Genomic DNA, 12,027 nt, shown 5'->3' with positions numbered 1-12,027 from the left:
TGACTTGACCTTCATAAAAATTAATTATGAGGCTGAGGTTATCTTTCAGTTCCAGATGAATCCAGCTGATTATTAACTTTTTTATGTACAGTGTGACTACATGAACGCATTCAGATCCTAGCTTTATTTTGTTTCTCCCATCAAGGAAAAGCTATGCAAAGCCCCAGGCTAATCTTTTTTTTTTTTTTATATATACTATGAAATTATATTTTCCAGCTCGAACCCGGTCTGCACCATGGCAGGAAACTATTCTAAGACTAGCAAATGGACCGAATGATACTCGTTCGAATTCATTTTCATATCTAAATCTATTCAAATATGGATAGAAATTTAAGCATCCGACTAATATCGGTATCCACATCCGTATCCACACCCATCAAAGAAAAATGGACATGGATATGGATAGACAACTATCCGATCCGTATCTGAATATCCGATTCTATTTGTAATCCTATTTAATTTTACATAAAAATCATTAACTTTTAAGAAAAATAAATAACCATATCAACATGTTATTTATTTGATTTTCCATCCACTTTGTAATATCTTTAATTCAAGGCCCTTGTGGGAAGCTTGAAGATGGACACATAATAGCTTATTTTAGTGCATAAAGAACTGTGTGTTAAGGAGAATGTCTCCAAATGGAAGGAATTTGTCCTTTCGTACATGAAGATAGCCTTTTTTTTTTTTCTTTTCTTTTTTTTTTAAAAAAAAGGACATGAAGCCGAGCCTTCCTACTAAGCTTCTTGTTGCTCAACAGGAGGCGAGGCCAAGGTAGAAGAAAGGAAAAGCTTGTTTATCTTCATTCACGTTCGTGCAAACGGTAAAACTTCTGTAAGGATCCCATACCGCTTTTATAGGCTATAAGAACTAGATGGGCAATTGGCACCAACACACTAAAGCAATGCTTAAACACTGGTGTTTGAAAGGCAATGCTTAACCACTCAATGCCGTCCCAGTTATGCGCAATCACCTATTTTAGTAGGCGAAAACCATACATAGAATAGCCCTAGATCTTCTTAAAACAAGCCTTAGCATAATGTTGATTGTTGTTTGTTGTTGTATCAACTTTAACTAGTTCCGACAGAAGTTTCCAAGGAAAGGCTTAATGGGCTTATGGAGTATGACTCAGGCCCCAGCCCAAGCCAAAGCCCCTTTAAGTTATATGTCCTAATTCGAGGGTTTATGCTTGTAAACTAAGCCCTAGAAAGCCCATTGGGCCATCCAGTCCCAGCGATTATTGCATTAGGGGTATTGTATTTGGAGGTCTCCGTGAACTGCTATATAAAAGGGGCAACATCAAGGCTTGCAAAGAAAGGGTTTATATCTTTAGAAGGATTCACCCTCCTTCGATCAAATCCACCGGTGCATCGTGCCATAGGTCGATTCAAGATCTATGCATGAATGAACATGCTTAGTGTGCTTTGAGGTTTGTGCAGGAGGAGATTGAATGGTCAATATCAGGAAAAAAAAAATCAATCATTTTTTCATGCGAAAGATGCAACCCCAACCAGCCTTTAAAGCTCACTGTGCCAGAACTATTTCCCCAAGCAGGAAAGACCGGGAACTTCATAGTTCATACCTATCCTAAGGATGGTGCGTTAGAGAAGATAAAACAGCACAACAACAAAACGCCTATTTTAGCTTCTTGCCTGGTACGTTTTATGAACTTATCATATCAATCATGCGTACACTTTATTCTAGTTTATTGAAATGACTAGTGCAGGAAAGTAATTAGGTACTAAATGTCAGATGAATATGCCTATGCACCGAGCATTTATATCATATTCATGCATGCATAACATACACATCCACTACATCATGATACTTTTTTTTAGCACCTAATCATGTTGATGGTTGAATACGCTCGTGACTAGGTTCAGCTCTGGTGGGTGAGCCTGTGAAAGACAGGATTATTCAAAATCCAATATTAGCACCTGCTAACCTCAATTGTTAACTAATTTATATATACCAATTGCCGTAGGAACAAGATTTTCCAATAATTTCGAAGGGAGATGCAGAGTGTCTGCGAATTCCATTTCCATGTGTACAAAATGGAGGCTCATGGAGCTCTTTGGGTCGCGCCATGCAGCCAAATAATACATCTAAGTGCAAGATGATTTTTCCTTTTGAGAAAGACAATTGACAATTTTGCCTTGATATTTGATTTTTTTCCCATGGTAATTAAAACTTTGACATTTGATTCAAACACTATCGAACTCCGTTAATAGACAAGTAGCAAGATAACACCTTGGAGTCTTAGGACATAAAGTCTACCACAGTCTATCATAAAATCCAATGACCGAATTGCCGGTCCTGATTGCAAATGTAGACGTGGGGTGTCAATAAGTTGTAAACTTTTCTTTTCGTGAAGAGGGGGAAGTTTCTTACTTCCTCCGATTTACCTCAAAAAAATATGAGGTATTCTCGGAGATCTTTATAAATTATAAATGATATATGTAGAGCTATTTATCTGGGTATAATGCCGGGAAAAAAAAAATCTAAGATGATAAAGCTTAAGATAAATTAAAGGTTTCTGATCTATCTTTTCATTCTTAATTATGAAAAAAAATAAAAAATGAATAAACGAAAAATATATGCTTTGGCGCTTGTACAAATTCCTCTTAAATTCTCTTGTCAAATTAAACATGCATACGTCCAGTGTCAGTTGATCTTGATGGACAACAGTAGGTCAGTGCAAGTTAGGTGCTACAACGTTAGGTCTATTGATCTTTTCTGCATGTAACTGTGATTTCTTGTTGATTCGAGCACTAAAGACGAAACGTTGGCAATAATGCTTGAACTTGAAATTGTGACCCTCCACATGTGATGCTTCTCATTAATCATAGATCATGACCCTGACGAGCTCTAATGGAGCTGAAGAATTGCACATCAAGAAAGTTTCACATTGATTCTCAAGCATTTTCCTTGACCAAGAACCGTGAGGTACGAGACACTTAGCAGCTTCGCTTGCTATGTCCAGCTCAGTCACTAGATAACTCCTCATGGACACGTAAAAAGGTGACGCTTTGGAACATGCATGCAGTGCTAAAGTCTGGCACGTTCCTGTTCCATTATTTTGAATCCAAAGACTGTCGAAGCGCGCAGGATGTGGACATGAACCTAACCAGACCCCAGTGTGAGTCCAGACCCCAGTGTGAGTCCGGTTCCTGTGCAGCTGACTCACGGGAATATATTGAAGACGTGGCCAAACCAGAAACCAAGTAGTTTGGTAGTTCAGGAGTATCCTTTTCATGGTATGAATGCATGTCACACATTTTCCATGAGTTCATGAGGTCGGACGTCCATTTTGAGTCTATCTCAAGCCGGCAATTTGATTTTAATTGAGCACATCTATAATGCTGGTCATGCTGGTGTTGTGGTCATGGATAAACCTATTCCCACACCATTTATGGAGGCAGTACTTGAGCTACTTGGCCCTACAATGGTGAAGCTTGGAGCTCTCTCTCTTTCTTGTTGTTAAGGAAATCATGCATTGAACTCCATTACTCCCCAGCTCGTACCAAACCAGGTTTTGCTTGACTCGGCTTGGGTTCGGGGCATTCAGAGCAACTCAAAGATTAACGGTACAAGCGTTAATTGCCATCTTGTTTGGATGTGGAAATTTTGCCTACTGACCCTTGAGGTATGGCACACGTTCCTTGCTTGATATTAATGCGCAATAATGTTATTTTGGCCTATCGCACGGCTAAAACTTTTTATTTCTATTGTACATTTGGTTTTATTTGCATGGTGTGATATATGGTAGTTTTGATAATCTCAAAGTTTCTTACGAGTCTCAAAAGTCTATTCATTTACACAAAGAATAGGCTGCTATCATTAACCAGCTTGGTTTGCAATTACACAACAAAGCACACACTGCCGTGCTTGCTTGCATGCTTACACGTGCGCGCCCAGGTGCAAGCACACGTGCACGCACGTGTATATATATATATATATAGAGAGAGAGAGAGAGAGAGATAGAGAGAGAGGGAACATGGTATAAAAAATTAGAAAAAAAATCCAAAGTGTCTAGATGCCAAGTGTCTTCCAACCAAGCAAATCATGACTCATAATTTAAAACTAACGACAACCACAATTATCTGTTAGTTGCTGGGAACGATTTGCCATATATATTTTTTCTATTAGGATATGCCTCTCTCTCGTCAAAAATAAACAGTGCCTGCATGAGGTGGATTGATCAAGTTGGAAATTTATAAGCATGTTTAAAGGACAGGGTCATATCTTTCATGCAAAAACAGAATTTGATCATCCACCACACAAATTTTAAAGTACTTCAAACACTATCATTGATTTATCTGCACATATCTCAAAAATGACCACTGATGGATGCGGCACCGAGAAAGGTGAATCCTTCTGATACAACCCAATTGCATGTTTCGTACTCTGAACAAGGCTTCTTCATGGGCATTCAAACGTTAAGGTGTTCAGATATGCATCTAATAATTGTTCCTGCAATCAATATTGATTGGTGCTTGGAAGAAATGGATGTCTCGGTACCTATGGTGATGCCATGAGGCTCCACCAAGTGGCAATTTCATTAAACATTGGAAAGCTCAGCTAAGCTCGCAAGTCTCCGTCACCACAGCATAGGCCCCAGGACTTGGCTGACACGTCTAATTAGCTGGCAAGCCCGCATGTTGAGGGTCGCCATGTGTCATTCTAGCATTCTTCAACTCGAAGATTGCTTTGAAATATGAAATGTTTCTCAAATATCTCCAAGCTCATGCAAAGGTTACAGCCAATTCATCCATCACACCGAGTCTCGTCTTGCAGGGTCTTTTGCTGCTAAATTATTGCTAGAGCTTCAATAAAATAAACATGCAATCTTAGTAATTTCTTAAACGGATATGCCCCAATTAAGCTCTTATGGGACCACTGATCCACTAGCATTTGTTCGCTCATTTGTTAAAGGGGGATGGCTTTATACCAACTCCAAAGCCCTTTTTGACCCTAATCATCTTTCTAGTCCAAATTACACTATCCTAATTAAGTTATCCCCATGTGCCTGCTTGCCATTGCCACCTTCCTCTCTATACCACAATAGCGGCATGCCGGGCATCACGAAACATGACCACCGCCACAACCGCATCCCCCTCATGTCATCAGCCATGCGCCGTCGTCGGAATTTTAACTCGATATTATGCGCTAAAATTAAGAGCTCATCATGATTGAGAGAAGTCAATATAAAACGTGTGGCAATGTTGGCAAATTAAGCTACAGGGCAATGGTTACATTCCTTTTTTTTTTTTTTTTTAATCTTTTTCCTTATGTATATGTGAAATTAAAGAGAATTCTAGATAAGCTTGACAATGGCTTGGTATGGTTACTTGTTAAATTCTTCCTTTGTTTCATTAAAACTATTGGTGGTTCTCGCACTCTTAATGTCAACGATGACATGATGATTTTAGATACCAAATTTGATGGAGTCCAATATGCTTCAATCATAGCACTATTCAATTGAGCTTGTGCCATGTGACATGTGCAGAGAGCATACCAACATGGACCATCTTTTTTTTTGGGGTGAAAAATAGACCATCTTTCTCGAGAAATTGTATAAGGAGAATAATGGAGAACTAATGAAACTAGCTGGTTTAAATTTCAAACAAACTCACCTCGTGCGTGGGATCATACAAGTTGTTTTAGGAGATGCCCTTGGCTCGGTTTTCTCTCCACAAGAACTATTAAGAGAATATGGATGAAAAAACATAAGAACTCTAAAGAAATTTTCCTTAATTATTTATAGAAGTAATTCCAGGACCTCCAAAGAAACATAGTAGATTAGTTTTCTTCTTCTTCTTTTTTATTGGTTTCCTATAATTCATGATAGATTTCTCCATCTAGTTAGAGCCACCATTTCCAATTATTTCATTAGCTCTCTAGTCAGAGCTGGTTAGGTAGTGATGAGCACTAGCTAACAGTTTTTCTTGAAAATATTTGCCCTAATTTATGCACATAAACGTAATGATCCATCTCACTTGGATTTGGGTTTCCTTCAAACGCAACCCAGCAATCAAACCCATGGAAATCAGCCAAGATTTCCTGAATTATTTAGGAAAGCATCAAGGAAACAATGGAAAACATTTCATTTATTTTTTATCCTTTATTTTTTCCTTCAAGCAAAACTGTCGATAAAACCAGCAAATATTCCACTCAAAAAGAAGACCAGATCAAGGACCTGGCTGCAGATTGAATAAATCAAATTGCAGACTAGTTCCTTAGAGGTTTCATAAAGTACATTCATAATTTTCCTTACCAAGTTGGAATTGATTCGGTTATTATGAGCGTTAGCCCATAGTTACGTTTTTTTTCTAGAGGAGTTAGCCCATAGTTATGTAGACAAACCATGTGAGCTAAAATCATCACAAGAAGAAGCCAAGCAACCAATTTCTCCCAACACTTTACTTTGGTCGGTCAGTATCTTTCGCGTGGAAGAAGGATTCATCTTCCTTTGCACAAATCTGTACAAATGGATGAATGAAAAATTCAAAGTGCTTTTGGGATCTGTATAGGATGCAGTCTAACGGCCGATATTGTGAAAGAAGATCGATCATTATTTCGCACCGAAGATATAATCCGAACCCACAAACATTGCCATGTTCCTCTTAGAAACATCAGCCAGAAATACGTCATATTCTAATAACCAAGCTTGACATAATCACCAAATCATCCACGATCGAAGAAGAAGATGCATGGATCAGACGGCTGAGGCCTGCCCGCCGCTATTGTTGAACCGCGGCAGCGGCCCGGGGGACGCGTAATCATACGTCAGGATGAGAAGCTTTCCCTTTGGGGGTCGGTGGATTTAGTCAACGCTGGGAGTTAGTTAGGTCACTTGCCCTCTTCTAGGCCTAGCCCTAGCTTTCCCAACCTCGCCAAGTGGGCCTACCATAGCTCTTGCGGAAATTTGTCGCCAGTTCCCCGTTTTAGCCTTTTGGGCACCGAGGAAGGATTTCGCCGGAAAATATCGGATTTTAACGGCGACAAAACAAAACGGACACGTCGAAATGCGGGAGCGAACGCAGGGGTCGACGCGTAGCGGAATCCGGGCCGGGCCGCCGCTACCGGTTTTCGGGCGGAATCCGGTGGGGAAGAGCTCTCCCGTTACAACAGAGTGTTGGGGGCCCACGGAATGGGCCTTTTTTTTTTCGTTGCGAACGCGTGGCGGTTTTTAGCTTCAATGAGGGCGTACGCGTTGAGCTGTCCCCGCTATTCAGCGGCTCGGCTAATCTTCTTTTTCTTCTTCGTTTTTTTTTGGCCTTTTTCAAATTAAAAATGATTGAAAAGTATTAAGCTTGTCTATAACATGAGATTAATATGATGAGAATTTTCGTGCTTGATAATGTTACTTTCAATTTGATTGGAAATATTGATAATTATTTAGGAAGTTGATAAACGATGGTAACTATACCCGATATGGTTATTTGGCTAGGGGTTGACCTTTTAAAAAAGAGAAAAAAATTGAAATTATTATAACTGGAATGGGGAAGCAGAGGATTCCTGAGAAGCAACCTTGCTGTGTTAGAGATTAGGCATTTTGACTCCCTTAAAAAAGAAAAAAAGGAATTACGCATATTGACTAAATAATGAAGACCATATCTAGTAATTTGTGTAAATATTTCAAGGTTCGAGCTGCAATCTTGGACTGTAAGATTGGGAATAATAGTTGATTTTTCAAGAATTAATTTATCAAATTCTTCAAAGCGCTATAAATGAGAACCTTTGATAATTTCATGCGTGCGTTTGATTCTTCATATTACCGCTTGACCTTGTCAAGGCTCCTTAACATGCATGGAGGATGAACAAAAGCATAAAGAAAATTAATGTGTCATTTGACCTCGCCAAAGTTCCTTACGCATAACAGGATGAAATGAAAGGACAACGATAATTTTGTGTAGAAAAAGAAGAGAATTTGCAATATATTGCGCGTTTCTTTATTAGATATAGTATATTTTTAGGTCATTTACTCATTATTTTCAAAATTTTAATTAAAGTCATATGCGAGCCAGTTGTTAGCTGAGCTAAGCCAAACCATGAGCATTCACATCTATGGGCCACCTTTTTTCTGGCATATGTCATGGAAAGGGAAGAGGCGTTAATGGAGGAGAGAATAATTCCACACCCTTAACAAAGACTTGTTATTAGCATATTTTAACTGCCACGGATTAGGTTCATCTGCATGTATTATGTACCAGTGAATCTTTCCATCTTATCTCCAACGCCGGCCCTTCTTACCCCACTATTTAAACATAGTAAATTTTGAATTCATTACCGCCTTCACGAGATCCCAGCCAGAAACATTGGTCCACACCATGGAAAACACCTTTCCAGAAACTTACACTTATCAACGTTGCAGTAGACAGCTCGAAACTACACCAGGGGAACTGAACCAAATAAAGAGAATAGAGATGAAAAGATTGGAGAGGGAGCAGGACAATCTTAGCATATCATAATGCTGAAAAGAATGACATTAGCAATAAAAACAATAAGAGTAGCAATAAAGAAATAGACCCCTCTACAGTGAACCTTCTCCGAGAAGTGCCTTCAGCGGCACGGATCTTAGGCCTTGAGGAATCCCTCTATTTAAGTGGGTCTCCCTCCTCTGTTCTCTTCTTTCTTAAATCCCCACCTCGAAATCACAGCACCCCTTGCTGTTCCTCTATTCACCCCTTTTCTCGTCCTTTCCTTCAGTTTCCATTTTCTTGGGTCTCCAACCCTGTCTATTTCTTTCGTTGTTGGGATTGGTGAGTACTCATTGCTTTTCTCCTCCAAAATTATATTTTTCTCTCTCTCTCTCGTTTTCTTTTAGAGGTGCAACCATGGCGGATGCCCCGGTCCTCGACAAGGGGGAGGAGGAGGGGGACAGTGTCGACTTGCCTCCAGGCTTTAGATTCCACCCCACAGATGAAGAGATCATCACTTACTACCTCTCTCCAAAGGCTCTTAACGGCAGCTTCCGTGCAACAGCGATGGGGGAGGTGGATCTGAACAAGTGCGAGCCATGGGATCTTCCAAGTAAGCCTCTTCTTTTCTTCTAGACCTTCTCTTTTCTTGCTCCACGTTATGAATTTCTGTTTGTTTTGTTTCTTGTTTTGGTTCTTAGTTTCTAGGTTTTTTTTTTTTTTTTTGGTCTTAGTATTGTTCTCGTGTGAAGGCAAGTCCAAGATGGAGGAGAAGGAGCGGTACTACTTCTGCCGGAGGGACAGGAAGTACCCAACTGGCACGAGGACCAACAGGGCCACAGAAGCTGGCTATTGGAAGGCAACCGGCAAGGACAAAGAGATCTATAGGGGGAGAGGTATCCTGGTTGGCATGAAGAAGACCCTTGTGTTTTATACGGGGAGAGCTCCCAGGGGAGAGAAGACAAACTGGGTCATGCATGAATACAGGCTTGAAGGCAAAGCCCCTAACTCCATTATCCCTGCAACAGCCAAGGTCCTTTCTGTTCTCTCTTCGTTTTGTCTTTTTTGACAAGAAGTTTCTTTCTATTGTCTTTATGTGATAACTAAAATCATAAGGTCTTTTCCTTTCTTTTCCAATTTTTGGCCCACATCTATATTAGTTTGTGTGAGGAATCTGGATTATTCTATGATTGCAGGATGACTGGGTTGTGTGTAGGGTCTTCCATAAGAACATCGGAATCAAGAAAAGCCCGGTGCCGGGACTCGAGAGGATAAGCTCTTTTGGAGAAGATTTCCTGGACTCTTCCACGTTGCCTCCTCTAATGGATCCCTCTTACTACAGTTCAAATATCTGGCCAACTCAAAGCTACATCAACGAGGGCGAGGGCTTTGAATTCAAGGGGATTCCTTCTAGCTCTGCATCCATGCCTTCCTATTACTCCTCCATGCTGGGCGTGGAGAACCGGCGAGATGTCAGTCTTCAAGCAAGCTCCGGAAATCAACCTGAGAATTCAGTGTTCTACCCCCAAGTCCCTCCTCAGCGCCCGCACTTCTCTCTCCCGGAAGCGGCCAGTTTGGGCTACTTGCACCACGATGATGCAATGCTTCGAGCTTTGGCTGCCACCAACGCTGCATCATCTGCCATCAGGAGGCCTTGCAAGGTGGAGCAGTACTCGAACCAGTCGATGATTAGCCCATCGCAGGAAACGTGGCCGGGCGCCGGTCGGAACACCACCGAGATTTCCTCCATGGTGTCAAAGCGTTATGATGATCTCGACGAACCTTGCTCGGCTGCATCAGTGATGGACTTTGACAGCATGTGGAAATACTGAAAAATTTGAGATTGATTCATGTGTTAGCTCCAGAATCTGTTAGGCTCTTGTTTCTCTCCAAGGCCACTCATGTCTTATTAATTGCAGAAGAGAAGGCCTTGTGTTTTATATACTGTCAATGTATATAGACTTCTGATCGCCTAGCATATATGCAGATTAAAAACTTCTAGAGAGGAATGAGATGAAGGTGTGAACACTCATGTAAATTTATTCTTTGGTTGAGTTAGGACCCATAATTTGTGCTATCTTATTTGATTAATTATTGGAATCGTTCTTGTATTGAAAAATTCTTGGTTCTGCTAGATGTTTTTCTTTAAAAAAAAATTTATTGGATCTATTGCTACAGTTTTATTATTATTATTATTATGTAGTTCTCTTCGGTTTTGGGTTTATTAAGATGTTCTTCCATGGTATTCCATATTATGGAGTCCTAATTATGATCGTCATCTTGGTGCAGTTGGTCTCTGTCTTAAATAAATTTATCTAGTACTTGCACTCCATTATTTCTTCTCCCCAAACGTTTCCAAAGTCTAAAATACGGGTCCTTTCAAGCTTCAAGGCCCCCCAACTCCCAAGTCCACAAGCCCTTTTCAAACCTATTGCACTTTCATCACCCTATCTTTCTGTAGAAACCTCGTCAACTTCCCTTCTTTTCAAGTGGGTGGAGTCTTTCAAATAGAACGACATCATCACCAACCAAATAGAAGGACATGGTTTGTTAGCCAAAAAATAAAAATAAAAAAAAAAAGGAAAAAAGAAAGAGGAGAGGAAGAGTTCAGTTAAAGGTGGGAAGAAGGGAGAGGCAAGTGGAGAGGGTTCTATTCATGTGATTTGCTTCGCCTAATAGCTTACTTTCCATTCAAAGCAAAGCGTTTCCGTTCATTTCAAACTTGGGGTGAGGAGAATAACCGCCGGTTCCGCCATCGCCCATCTTTCATGCATCAAAACACGGCGAAGCGAGGGAGAGAAGGGAATATTCCTCCCTGCCCACAATGGAATATTCCCTTCCATCCCGTAAGGCACGTGCTATTTCCGACCTCACCTCGGCTCGGCTCCAGTTGTGACTAGCTAGCTGCAGTCCTTTTAATATAAGATGATATATTTCGAGCTTCTATTGGACTCAAACCTTATTTGTGATAGAAACTCAGGTGTGGCATAGTTATAAGAAATTCCAAGCAAACAATTGGAATTATTTGGAAAAAAAACCTTAATTTGATTACCAGGTGAATTATTCTTAAGAAAGATTCTTAATTATTATCTAATTATGATACATAGCTTTTTTTCCCATTAGAGGATGCTAGCACTAATATGGTCACTATATAGTCATGGGTCTGGCTCACTTTTAAGTAGACCATATAAAGGTTACAACCAGGTGCTAATGGAAAGGATTACAGGGCTTTGAGGATGTGACCACCCACCACCCAAAACTCGCGTTGAGGGATAAGAGTGTGTCACTGAGCTTTCATGGATTAATTAAATATGGTCGAAATGATTTGTTGATAAGCAAAACCAATTAGTTTCTACTGCAAAAAGCAATCTCCATACACCATGTTCATGACTACACATACACATTGTGTTTGTAGAATGTGCTCACCTTGTATGGACGTGCGTCTTCATGTCTTCTATGTCAAATGTGTATTTGTCTACAAGTCAAGATAGAGTTAACATCTTGTCGTACCTAGTTATGACATCAATTATGAGATGTTGATGTGCATCCTAAACAGGTAGATTCTTATTTCATAAGCATCTTTCTTTAGACTATGTCTTGGTAG

General features: G+C 40.2%; 1 protein-coding gene across 2 annotated transcripts; it reads left to right on the top strand.

The window, feature by feature from the left end:
- The first annotated feature begins 8,395 nt into the window (after positions 1–8,395).
- On the top strand, positions 8,396–10,542 carry LOC103709683 (NAC domain-containing protein 92-like). 2 transcript variants are annotated; one of them, XM_008795143.5, is made up of 3 exons: positions 8,396–9,036; positions 9,158–9,456; positions 9,620–10,542. In XM_008795143.5, the coding sequence occupies exons 1-3, from the start codon at positions 8,841–8,843 to the stop codon at positions 10,253–10,255; spliced, it is 1,131 nt and encodes a 376-aa protein (XP_008793365.1). In that variant the 5' UTR covers positions 8,396–8,840; the 3' UTR covers positions 10,256–10,542. The 2 variants fall into 2 exon arrangements, with proteins under 2 accessions (XP_008793365.1, XP_008793366.1); XM_008795144.6 differs by having other exon boundaries at positions 8,572–9,036; positions 9,176–9,456.
- The last annotated feature ends 1,485 nt before the right edge of the window (positions 10,543–12,027 follow it).

The sequence above is a fragment of the Phoenix dactylifera genome, chromosome 17 (assembly GCF_051530095.1).
Source record: "Phoenix dactylifera cultivar Ajwa chromosome 17, Ajwa_hap1_PhDact_Kaust_v1.1, whole genome shotgun sequence".
NCBI classification, from domain to species: Eukaryota; Viridiplantae; Streptophyta; class Magnoliopsida; order Arecales; family Arecaceae; genus Phoenix; species Phoenix dactylifera.
This window is presented reverse-complemented; position numbering and strand designations above follow the sequence as displayed.